The sequence below is a fragment of the Musa acuminata genome, chromosome BXJ3-8 (genome assembly GCF_036884655.1).
Source record: "Musa acuminata AAA Group cultivar baxijiao chromosome BXJ3-8, Cavendish_Baxijiao_AAA, whole genome shotgun sequence".
Lineage (NCBI taxonomy): Eukaryota > Viridiplantae > Streptophyta > Magnoliopsida > Zingiberales > Musaceae > Musa > Musa acuminata.
In genome coordinates this window covers 43995480-44007924 of record NC_088356.1, presented here as the reverse complement: position 1 = coordinate 44007924, position 12445 = coordinate 43995480, and the positions used below count along the sequence as shown (strand labels likewise).

Below are 12445 nucleotides of genomic sequence, written 5' to 3'. Positions count from 1 at the left end.
CTCACCATCACAATCCAGAATTGGATTGAGCTTTGAATACTACCAAAGTGAGGCGGATGCTCTCTATCCTCCTCGCTGTACATCTTATCTGAAGATATGCATATCAGAGACGTGATTGCTTTGACCTCTGCTCGCAGCTAAGCAAATCTTTTCCACCACGCCACTGCTTCTTCCTACCAAATTCTTGGAAGGAAACCATTACAGACCTCTTCGTCTCCGAATCTTATCTTTCACTGCCAAACTCGCTCACGTCTCCTACTCAGATGACGGGTGGATCAGTCGCCAATATGTTTTCTTTCTCTGTTCTTGTTCTTAGTATGTTGTGATCTAAAACCTGTGTGGAAAATTCACGAACGAGTTAGAAGCCAATTTTTAGGCCATTGACATTAAGGTCAACGTCTCAAGGAAGTTTGGAGAAATAGGATTTATCTTTAAGAGCATAATGGTCCAATATATTTGATAAGATCATAAACAAATACCGATTCACATTTGCAGTGTAAGGGGTAAAAATGATGAATACAAAAAAGGTTCCTCTTTAGCTAGGAGATGTGCTTTCCTATTATCTTCCTTAGGGATGTGAATAGTTTTAATTATAATAACTAAATTGGATAATCTATGAATGTCCAGAAACAAATAGTGAATATATATATTCCTTAAATTATTAAAATATCTTAATATATATCCATCTCAAAAAATTAACAACATGTAACTATGATTAGTATTAGCTGTTATATACATTATTTAAATTATTTCTAATGTTTATTATCATATAATAAGTTACTAAAGGATACTAATATTATTTTAAAATTTAAATTAATAATTAAAACAGCATAAACTGATGGAGAATATATATATATATATATATATATATATATATATATATATATATTCCTTCAATTATTAAAAACTCTTAATATATATTCCACTCAAAAAATTAGCAACATCTAACTATGATTAATATTAGCTGTTATATACATTATTTAAATTATTTCTGTTGTTTCTTACCATACAATAAGTTCCTAATGGATATTAATATTATTTAAACATTTAGATTAATAATTAAAACAGAATAAACTGAAGGAGACATATATATATATATATATATATATATATATATATATATATTCTTTCAATTATTTAAATCTTAATATATAATCCTCTCAAAAAATTAACAACGTCTAATCATGATTAGTATTAGCTGTTATATACATTATTTAAATTAGTTATAATATTTCTTATCATACAATAAGTTCCTAAAGGATATTAATATTATTTAAACATTTAAATTAATAATTAAAACAGAATAAACTGAAGGAGGCTATATATATATATATATATATATATTCTTTCAATTATTAAAATCTTAATATATATTCCTCTCAAAAAATTAACAACATCTAACTATGATTAGTATTAGCTGTTATATGCATTACTTAAATTATTTCTAATGTTTCTTATCTTATAATAACTTTCTAAAGGATATTTATATTATTTAAAATTTTAAATTAATAATTAAAGCAGAATAAACAGAAAAGAAGACTATATATATATATATATATAAGTTTTGGATGTTAATGACGAGGCGGGCTAGCATCGGCGTCGGGCCGGCCCAAACTTAACTTGCGGCGTCCGTTCCGCCCTGCGCCGCGTTGAACGTCTTTTCTCCCCCATCCTTCCCTCTTCTTCCCTCCTCTCCCTCACGCGGAGAGCGCGCGAGATCCGGCGATCCGAACCGATGAATGCGCCGTCGACGGCGGTGGGCCTTAGCTCGGCGGACCGCCACGTCCTGACCGCGGTCAGCGTGGGCGCAGCAGCGCTCTCGCTCGCGGGGTCGGCCTTCATCGTCCTCTGCTACCTCCTTTTCAAGGAGCTCCACAAGTTCTCCTTCAAGCTCGTCTTCTTCCTCGCCCTCTCCGTAACCCCTCCTCTTTCTCTCGCATGCCTTTGTCTTTGTTCTGTCAGATATGATATTAGGTTTCACGGATCGTCCTTCGATCTCATCGTTTGACACTTCGGTGATGTTTGGGAGTGTAAAGATCTTGAGTCGAAATAATGAGGGGTTCTAATGCGTGTATGTAGATTCTGGTGTTCACATAAATATAGCTAATTCTAGTTTAGATCTATAGTTGTGAAATAGAGCATTGGATACCAATCACCCCAGCAGTTCATTACTCATAATATTTCTTCTTATATTTTATTGGAACGAGGGAAATGGAGCGGAAGCAATCGATTGACATGCTTTTAAAAGTGGCCATCTTGTTTGTTAATTGTTCTTGGTTGAGGATCACTGCAATCTTTTATTAGCCTTGTTTCACTATAATGTTTGCTCTAAAGGGATTGATGGAGACTGAAATGTTCCTCATAGGCATTAAGGCTATTACTGATTTCTCATAGCTTTTTCTTTTGTCAAAATCACGTTGGCAATGTCTAAAGTACAAACTTTGTCAAAAAACTTTGGCCAAGGATCTGCTTCACATTTTGAATTTTGTAGAATGTATTGTGTGAAACTCTTTTATTAGCAAACTGAGTAGAGATCAGAAGACATGAAGAGGAACTGTTGACTTCTGAGTGGGTAATTAATAAATGAGATAGTACAACTTTTATTTTTTCTTTGTTCTTTGGGTGCATGGATTGAACAAAAATGATGTTGTATGTATGCTTTTCATCCTGAAAGGAAATGGAAGCTAGATCATGAGACTCTCAGCAATGGGGGTTTTGAATAGGGTCAATATATGAAGTCTTACCCCTGAAAGTAGAGATGTCTTAGTAACTGAGTCTAACCCATTTTTTCTTTTTTTAAAATGTATCTATATTCTATTATATGAACCAAAGATATAAAAGTTCTTGACCTTCTGTTGTATGGTAGAGCACTGTCTCTCTGGTAGGAGGTTTGGGTTTGATCCTCATTTAGGCACAAGTTGTGTAGGTGGATGATTCTTCTTCATGGGCTATGGGCTACTTAATGGGTCTTGTATCCACTTCTGGTTTAGGTTGATCTTTGTAAAGCTAATGTCATATGGTTTGCTGCCCCTACTAAAAAAAATAATCTTTTCAAGTATCTAATTGCACCTTCATTTCATGCTCTGTAAATTATTTTGATTTTTGATTCTAGTTGAGGAATCTCATATTGTGCTTCTTCCCCTTATTGTTTGCGTCAAAATTGAAGGTTACATTCTTGAATTAAATTACATATTTGTGCACATGGTTGAACAGACAAAACTTTACCTATCTATATAAAATTCTTTTGCTGGTTCTAAATTATTCTTCTTATTCTTCTTTTGAATGGAAATTATGTACTCACCAGTGGAAATTTGGCTTCCCATGCATATCCTTAGAAGATGAAAAATTTCTCTTGTATAATCTTTTACTGTTTCTTTTGGTATCTTTTAATTCTTGGTTGAGGCAACGTCCATGTTTATAGTGTCAGCTCTAATCTTGTACCTTTAGTATGAGTCGGTGTAGTCAGCAACACATTTCTGCTAATTTAGTTTATGTGTTTTGCAGGATGTGTTTTGCAGTTTCTTCACCATTGTTGGGTATGCTTTTTTGTTCCTATAATTTGTTTACAATTTGAGGTTTTAATTGAAAGTTTGTATTGTCCAATAACAATGTCAATCTGCTAGTCATAATCCATGCACTCTTGTCTGTGAGACAAACAACATAATGGCCTCATTCATAGTGAAAACAGCTTAATGAAGTACCTTACTGTCTATTGTATTCTGATGTGCTGGACATCAGCACATGGTAAATGTAAAATTATTGTAAGAGGCCTGGGACATTTTCTTCATACATCACATGCCATCCTTTTGGCGTGATGTTAGATTGCATCGTCAAAAGGTATCCTAAACATCGACATCAAGTGTAGATTAAAGGCATTACAATTTTCATGTGAAGTTTCATTTTTATATTTGGGCATCATGTTTACTTTTGATTAGTTCAGTTGATATGTGATATGGATATATATCTCTCAAGCTGATGAGGAATGTAAATTATATATGCTTCAACCGTTTGACTTTTATCCTGTTTGTGGTTGAGGGACAGGGCTTTTTTGGACATTGTTATTTACATGTGATCTTGAATTGTGAACTTAAGCTAACATTATGTGAGTTGATTTTTAGAATGTAAACTCCTACCCAAGTATGATACCAAAATTTTGAGCACTTGATTGTTAAGAAGTTTCTACTATATTTTCATGATGTACTCTATTTTTACATCCGTGCTTGGCTTTTTCTCATCGCATAAAACAAAAAGCTATACCTTTTATCATGTGGACCTTTGTGCGATGATTCAATTTCTCCTAACTTGGGTAATTGGGGTTTGAGTCACGGTAATTATCTCTCCACTTGGAGGGCTCTGAATGTTGACCCTAAACCCTGTCCGCTAGGCTGCTCTTCTTTATATTCTTTATAGATAACAGGCTGCATGTTTATAGTCGTGAATTAAGGGTGATTCTGATTGACAATAGAAACAAATGAATACCAGTTGTAGTTTTCTGGACAAGACCATTAATTGTAGTGGTCAGGAAAAGTGATTCAATTGAGATTAGTATTTAAAGAAGAGGTAGATGAAGATCTAAGAGTACTTTATCAGAAAATAGAAATGAAAGAAGTCATTTGAGGGCTCTTGGTTTAATTAGACATTGCACTTAGTGATATTGCATTTTCTTAAAACTCAAGGGTGGAAGAAGATCCCTGCAATGGTTCACAAGTAGTTGGGATTTATGGTTTATGTATTGCTTGAATAAAGGTTCTCATTAAGATCCCCTTTACTTTTTGCTCTTATGGATTCCTCATTATAAAATTTTTAACATATCGATTGCTGGTTTCTTACACTGTTCCTATGATGCAGGGATCCATCTAATAGATTCTTTTGCTATGCTCAAGACTACAGTGTACATTTCTTTTGCGTGGCTTCATTCTTGTGGACAACAACCATTGCATTTACTCTTCATCGCACTGTTGTGAAACACAAAACAGATGTGGAAGATTATGGATCAGTCTTTCACTTGTATGTTTGGGGTATGATTTCCAATAACCTGTTTCAAAATATTATCTCATAGAAGCAATTTTGATTATTATTTTTTTAATGTTTCCTCTGTATAGAGCCTCACAATTTCCTCCTGCCTTGTTTAGTAGAAGTTCATAATATGCATGTTAGTTCCAATTGGATTTGCTTTCATTTGATAATTTGTGCAAGAATAATTAGCCATCAAATGAACTTCTAGCATGTGTCTTAGTGACAATGTCAGACATGAATGCTGTATTAGAAAGACTACGGATGGCAGTTAAAGTGGATGGAGTGATTGTAACATACGATACAAATGCTGAAGAACGGGATAAAGCAAATATCAGTTCTAATTTATAATAAGCATATAAAGAAGCTTTTTATTCTTCATCTTGTGCTATCATGAACAAGAAGAAAGCCTTAAGAGTTTCATTTGAGCTGAAACTCAAAATGTCCTTTCCCACCTTAAATGAGAATGTATGGCTCGCCGATAAATTTTACATGATTGTATGAATTCATGATTGGCATTATGGCATTTTAAGAATTCATCTCACACTGGCAACTATTAAATGCTAATAAGTTCATATGTGCTGTTCTAATTAATTCATGGTAACATGTATTAATATAGCATTTAACCTTTCTTTGTTGGTTTCGTAGTTCACTTTGAACTTCTAATAGAATTTGTGTATGGTAAAAGTACTGCTAGACTTTTTATATGAAGGAAAATCAATTAAGTATTTTGTTGTTGATTATGGCTCTCTTTCGCTTTAGTTAAGAGGTGGACGGAGGATAGCAAGATTGTCTGAGCTGCTAACTTTTGTATTTCCTTATCCTTTCTGTGGGATTGGGCCTAGGAGTGAATGGATGGTGTTGTCATCTTTTATACATTGTTCCAATGACCATTAAAGTCATTGGTTATTTAAATACGTGGCACTTCTCTCAAAATTCACAATCTTGGCTCCTAGCTCCTTGTGCAATTGCATTTCTTTGCACTTTGGTTTTTCTGTTCTAACACATTATAATTTATTGCTTTGAGTTCAATAATTACTTCAGTTGTGAGATTAGTTTGCTATTATCCCATGCTTTGAACATTAATAAATGCACTTCAGAGTCCAAATTCTCTTCCATAACAAATACCTGGGTTTCGTTAAGTTACTCTTATTTTTTGAAGTAAGTTGCTTACATTCATCAAACTCGTTTTTGAAAGGTGACTTGTTTCTGCTTCTATTTATATTTGTGGTTCTACTCAATGATTGAAATATCGTACCATACCGAAGTTTCGATCTTCTCTTGGTACGATACGGTACTATATACCGAGCGGTATACCGTTCAGTATATATATATATAAAGAAAATTTTGGCGACGTCGCTTCCCTTCTCCCCCACGCGAGGCGACGTCTCCTCTCTATATATATATATAATATTTTATTTATATATCTATTTATTTAAATATATTTATATATTATTTTTTTAAAAAAAATGTGCGACGTCGACTCGGCGATGTCACCTCTCTTCTCCCCAGGCGGGGCGACGTTGCTAAGGCGACGTCACAGAAAAACGAGGAGACGTCACCGGTCACCTACATATATATATATATATAAATAATATTTTATTTATATATCTATTTATTTATATATTTATATATTAAAATTTTTAAAAAAATGTGCAACGTCGCCTCTCTTCTCCCCAGGCAAGGCGACGGCGCAAAAAAACGAGGTGACGTCGCCTTTATATATATATTATTTATAAATAAAAAATACCTCTTGGTAGCGAGTGGTCCGTGTATCGGTTTTCTGTCGGACCGGTACATACCGCCCGTATTGGGCGATATCATTCGAAACTGTATACCTTGATTCTACTAATCTTGCTATACTTTTTCCAACATTGTCAATATCGCTTTTAAGGTTGAGAAAAATCTCCCAAGCATTCAATTAGAAGATTACTAATTAACTACATAACTTTATTGCATGAAAGGAAGATAACAAACCCAAGCATGACTTTAAGGGCTTATAAGGATGCATATTCATAAGGTCACTAGTGCCAAAATCTCCTAGTCTTACTAATATTTTAAACTAGGCTAGGAATTTCCATTTATTGTACAAATAAAATGCTATAGATTAGTCAAACTTCATAATTGAATTCTCTGTTGCTGCTCTCTGATGTTTCTTAGTCCTCTCTGACCATGAGTAGGCCCTAACAAGGTCTATCCATGCTATTCACACAAACTGCCCTTATAGTTTTTGTTCTGTCCATATGAACGAATGTGTTGGGTGCTGGACAGTTATATTTGATTAGGACTTAAGCCTAGTAGCCTACAGCCTGTTCTGATTCAGATCTGGTTTCTAATGGCCTCTTGGCAAACACCTAATTCTTCCTAGACTAGCCATGTTAATAATCATTTAATGTGACTATAGTTTTTGATGCATTTTCAGCTTGACTTGTACAATTAACCAGGCTGTTTTATGAATACATTTCCAAAACTTCCCTAACATGTTATAGTAATATTGAGAGTTATGATGGATAATTGACTGTCATGGATTTCAGTTTCTCGGATTTTAAAATAGTTTCCTTTATGTTTACTATTGACTGACAGGTACTTCGCTTGCTACGACTGTAATACGTTCGATAGGCAGTGATTATGGACGACCAGGGGCATGGTGTTGGACTGAGCCTGCTCGAAGTGGGAAGGCATGTCTCTACTTAGAGCTTCTTGGATCTTCTACCTCAACAACTCGTTAATTTTTTTCATAGTAATGATAATTAGTTTGACAGATTGTACTCTACAGTTTTGCTTCATGTGATTAATTTTGCAGAAACTGTTAGCATGTTTTGTCAACCTCTAAGTGTTTACCAATCTCATGAGTAATTGGGTTTACACTATGATATTATATATCAGAAATGAATTTTGCTTTCTTCATACACACTACAAGATTGAAAAGCAGAGGAGCACTAGATGAAATTAACAAAAGATTTAATTTTGAGAATATGGGAAAATAGAGGAAATTTTAGGATTTCGTAGGAAGTACACTTCATTTGTTTATGTTCAGCCTTTTGTCTCCAAGACAGCAAATAATGTTGCCTTGATCCTAGTCTGTTCTCTGAGTTCAACTTCAAGTTTAAGATAAACAAGAATTATTCAGCCATTTCATCAACTCACTAATCATGACAACATTTTACCTGTTTTGCATTAGTGATAACTATAATGATAGAAAAAAGAAGGCTTACTTTTACATTTTGTGAGTACTGAGTAGATTAGCAAGCTAGGTACAAATGATATATAGGCTTGTCCTTCCACTTTGTTCTTTGGAATTGTTTTTTGCTAGCTATTTGCAGTTACTTTCTTATTCACTTTTGTGCATTTTTTTATGATATATCAGCAAGAATATGTATTTGCTCAGGAGTCAGGACATCTGAAGTTTTTGCCTCTATTCTTGCGATGAGCTGACATATTTTCTAGTCTGTTGCACAAAGAAACAAAATTTGGTAGAAAAACAGAAATGGAATAACAGAAATTCTTCAGTCTGTTGTACAAACAACTTTCTAGTTTGGATGCTCATCCACATCATTGAATTACAGAAATTGAAAAGTATTTGGCTTGGAAGTACCTGATATTTTGAATTATATGGACTTTTCTGACACATTCTAGTGACTGGTACTTGAAATTGCTTTATTGGCATTTACATCTATCAATTTTTTTGGATTTCATGTTTGCAATTGTTGATGTAACTAGGCAATTTTACTACTGGTATAAAAATCTGGCATGCCATTCAGTATTTCACTTAGCTCCCATTCTAGTTGTATTTAGTCTTGATAAATTAGAACAATTTCTTGTAGTTAGCTATTTTAGGTCTTATGTACTTAGTTTTCTGTAATTTGTTTAGTTCAATATGACAACAGCAACATATAACTGACTTGTGGATAGAAATTGGTTAATACTTTTGTTTGCAATATACTCTTTCTTGTTCGTTTGAGTAATTGCATGCTATTGAAGAAGTTGCTTAATATTTGTGTTCTCAATGTTCATGTTTCCTCTTCACTTGAAGTACTACATGATTTTAAAGAGTAGCACTCTTTGCAGGTAGCTCACCTAATAACTTTTTATGTGCCATTATGGAGTGCTATACTTTACAATGGGTTTACATACTTTCAAGTGAATCGCACGCTAAGCAATGCAACCCGGGTACATTCAGTATTTTAACAAATATTATATGTTCTTTTGTGGTATAAGAGATTGCTATTTTTGTTTATTGTTTATTCATGTGATTGGTTATTTATGCTGCATTGCAAGCCTATCTTGGCCTCATGCTTGATTAGCTTACATGCAGATGGCGGTGGCCTTGTCCGAGCAACCAAACCAATCTGACATGAGGGCAGAAAAGAAGGTCCTTGGTTCTACTTCTAAACTATTCTTTTGTAATAGATGTATTTGGTTTTTCTTTGCTGACGATCTTGGTATCCCACACTGAGGTGATATGTGGAGTGGTACAAGCTCAGTATATATTGACTGTTAAAAAATAATCGATATTAACAACTCTACCATGAGTTCAGTTATTTATATCCATTTTTTATAATTTGTGCTGCATGTGTACCTCATATTTGTGTGTTATTCTTCTATTTATCTTTAGCTAGTTTTACCCTCCTACTTGGCCTACCAAGTTAATATTTTGTTGTGAAGAACAATGAGAATTTTATAATTTCTCTTGGCAAATCAGAAGTCTTATCAGCTGATACATGATATTTGTTTGGTTGTTTAAACTTTAAAGGCATTCAATAGGTGGGGCTACTATCCTTTGATTCTGATAGGATCTTGGTCGTTTGCAACAATCAACCGTCTCTATGACTTCATTAGTCCAGACCACAAGATCTTTTGGCTTTCGTTCCTTGATGTCGGGTTTGCTGGACTTATGGTACATGTTTCTCTGAACTTTATTTCTGTTCCTGTAACAGCAACTTGCATGTTTATATCTCTTTTTCTGCAATGGAACTAATGTTTGAAGATTTAAAAAATGGTTTGGTTGTCCTACATTTCTTCTGTTGCATGCTGGTCGTAGATATCTGTGAGAAATATGATACATGTTTCTCTTTAACTTTTTTGTTGTCCTTGAAGCTGCATCTTGTATGTTTGTCTCTTGGAATTGATGTTTGAAGATCTATAACAAGTTTTGTTGTTGTAACTTTCTTCTGTTGAGTTCTGGTTATTTATATATTTGAAAGACATTTTCTCATACACTTGATTTTTTCTGCTACTAGTTGAGTTTGTTGCACACGATAAATACCTCCGAGTAATCTTCCTATGTTTGTTAAGAAACATGACATACTAGGCTAATGTAGTGTTTCTGTAATAGTTATGTATATGAAACTATACAAATATGCTAATACATCAGTTCTTGAAAAGGCTGGAAATGGTATCCCAATATTTCAATGGCAAATGAAACTAAAGTGTTAAAATACCATGTGGCCTATGATGAGTACTGTTAATGATACATGTCGAGGAAAATGCATTTTTCTGAAGTATAATGTTCTATGGTTCCATGGATCAGTACATGGGGAACACATCTGTTCAATGTCCATAATAAAGCAGTACTTCTATTTTTAACAGCTACAAGTTGCCTGCTTATAAAAATCATTTTGTGAATGCTCATTTTGTTACACGATTTTTTCAGTCGTCATTTTTGGATCAGTTTCGTTGGTGTTTGAAAATGCTATGTATTGATTTGCCAATCATGTTACCTATTAAGTCTTTAACTTAATAGTATATATTTTAATTGTCTATAATGTCATCTTTTCAATCTTCACTTATGGTATACTTTTCTTTTCTGTGTTTAGGGACTGTTTAATTCAATTGCTTATGGTCTTAACTCATCTGTACGACGAGCGGTCACCGAAAGAATTGAATTGTAAGTCCACGTTACTTATTTAAATACTTATGTTGCAGTGCTGTTCGTCCATCTATTCTTCTCTTACAATCTGTGTGTGCACTTGCATGTGTTTTTGCACTTATGGACATCTGTGTGTGTACCTCTCAATCTTTGTATAATCCCGATCTTCCATGAGACCCAGCGGTGACTCTATGCAGTGCTGTTTGTTGTAATTGACAATTTCTCTTTGTTGATTTGTGAATTTATGAGGAAGTCAGTAGCGGTTCACTAATCCATTGGTATGATGGGCTTTATAATTTCTCAGATGGATTCCCGAGAAATATAGAAGGTGGCTTCCGGTTTCTTCAAAGCTAAGAAGTCGACAACCAGAAAGTGAGCTCACTTCACTAATAGTTGCAAGCCAGCAGTAACTATGGTCTGCTGCTATTTTGGTCCTCCAGTGTACTTGCTTCCTCATAGAAGAGCCACGAGGATTGGAAGTATCATAGCTATTGGCAAAACTGCTTTTTTTTTACTCGAGTTGCCCATTCCAGTGACATCCTTTACCCAAAATCAGTAGCATGCTACGCAATTACACATCAGAGATTTTTTCAGCTTCACCATTTCCGTAACTTCTTATCACTCGCAGCTCATGAGAACGATTCGGTCTGCCTAGGTGGTAGGTATCGATGAGGTCCCTACATATAAGCCTCGGAGAATCTAAGGAGTGATGGGAAATTCATAAATGCAAGTAAACAGAAGATAAGCATGTGAGGCTAAGCTTGTGCATCAAAATTTATCAGTGTCGATATTCTTTTTTTTTTTGTATCATTATCGGAACATCACAAGTTACTGATGCTTCTTCATGCTCTGGGATTCGGGATTTATTGATCCAGCTATGGTACTCTGATTGTGATGACATATGTTGATAGTGAATATCATCAGATCAATTGTTTTTTAGTAACTTTTCCAGTCATTTTTCCCTCTCTGGTGATTCCCACCCATTTGGATGTATCAGATATAAGCAGTGTAATTTCTGTTTCTCGTCAGGGTTCTTAATGTACCTGAAGAAACCAGTCATTAAATCGAAAGATATAGGATCACTGTCAATTTCTGGATCTTCATCTGTTGTATTAATCCAGTGAAGCTGCTTAGAAGTCAATTTACCGTCATTTAGCATGGTATCAACTTGCTCGATCAAAGCAGTGTTCCCGGACAATTTCTTGCCAGCCTATCATTCCTTCAATGCAAATATCAACTATAAATCCAACGGCAGTGTAACCAAATTAAATTGGTTGAGGGTACCTATAGATCAGAAGTCAAACCATAGCATGTTGATAAATATAAATATAAATATATATAATTAATATGTGCAACAGAAATAATATGATCAAAAGTCAAAAGTGTTATTTCTCTATGGGAAAGTGTGATGTATGATCTGTGGGTGTTGGTGTCATGGTTCTATCATGGTGTGCATCATTCATCTTCCCCTATGCTAAAAGCCAAGCGGTGGGCCTCCTGATGTTGGAGACACCGCAACAAAAGCCTTGTCTTGTCCGATGATCACCATGGCTGTGGACAGCG

The 12445-nt window shown here is 34.6% G+C and overlaps 1 protein-coding gene across 2 annotated transcripts; it reads left to right on the top strand.

The window, feature by feature from the left end:
• Positions 1-1616: 1616 nt before the first annotated feature.
• LOC135585156 (G-protein coupled receptor 1-like) lies at positions 1617-11837 on the top strand. 2 transcript variants are annotated; one of them, XM_065162031.1, is made up of 9 exons: positions 1617-1915; positions 3505-3536; positions 4849-5018; positions 7597-7695; positions 9086-9183; positions 9329-9385; positions 9767-9910; positions 10830-10900; positions 11187-11481. In XM_065162031.1, the coding sequence occupies exons 1-9, from the start codon at positions 1736-1738 to the stop codon at positions 11290-11292; spliced, it is 957 nt and encodes a 318-aa protein (XP_065018103.1). In that variant the 5' UTR covers positions 1617-1735; the 3' UTR covers positions 11293-11481. The 2 variants fall into 2 exon arrangements, with proteins under 2 accessions (XP_065018103.1, XP_065018104.1); XM_065162032.1 differs by having other exon boundaries at positions 1644-1915; positions 7597-7691; positions 9082-9183; positions 11187-11837.
• The last annotated feature ends 608 nt before the right edge of the window (positions 11838-12445 follow it).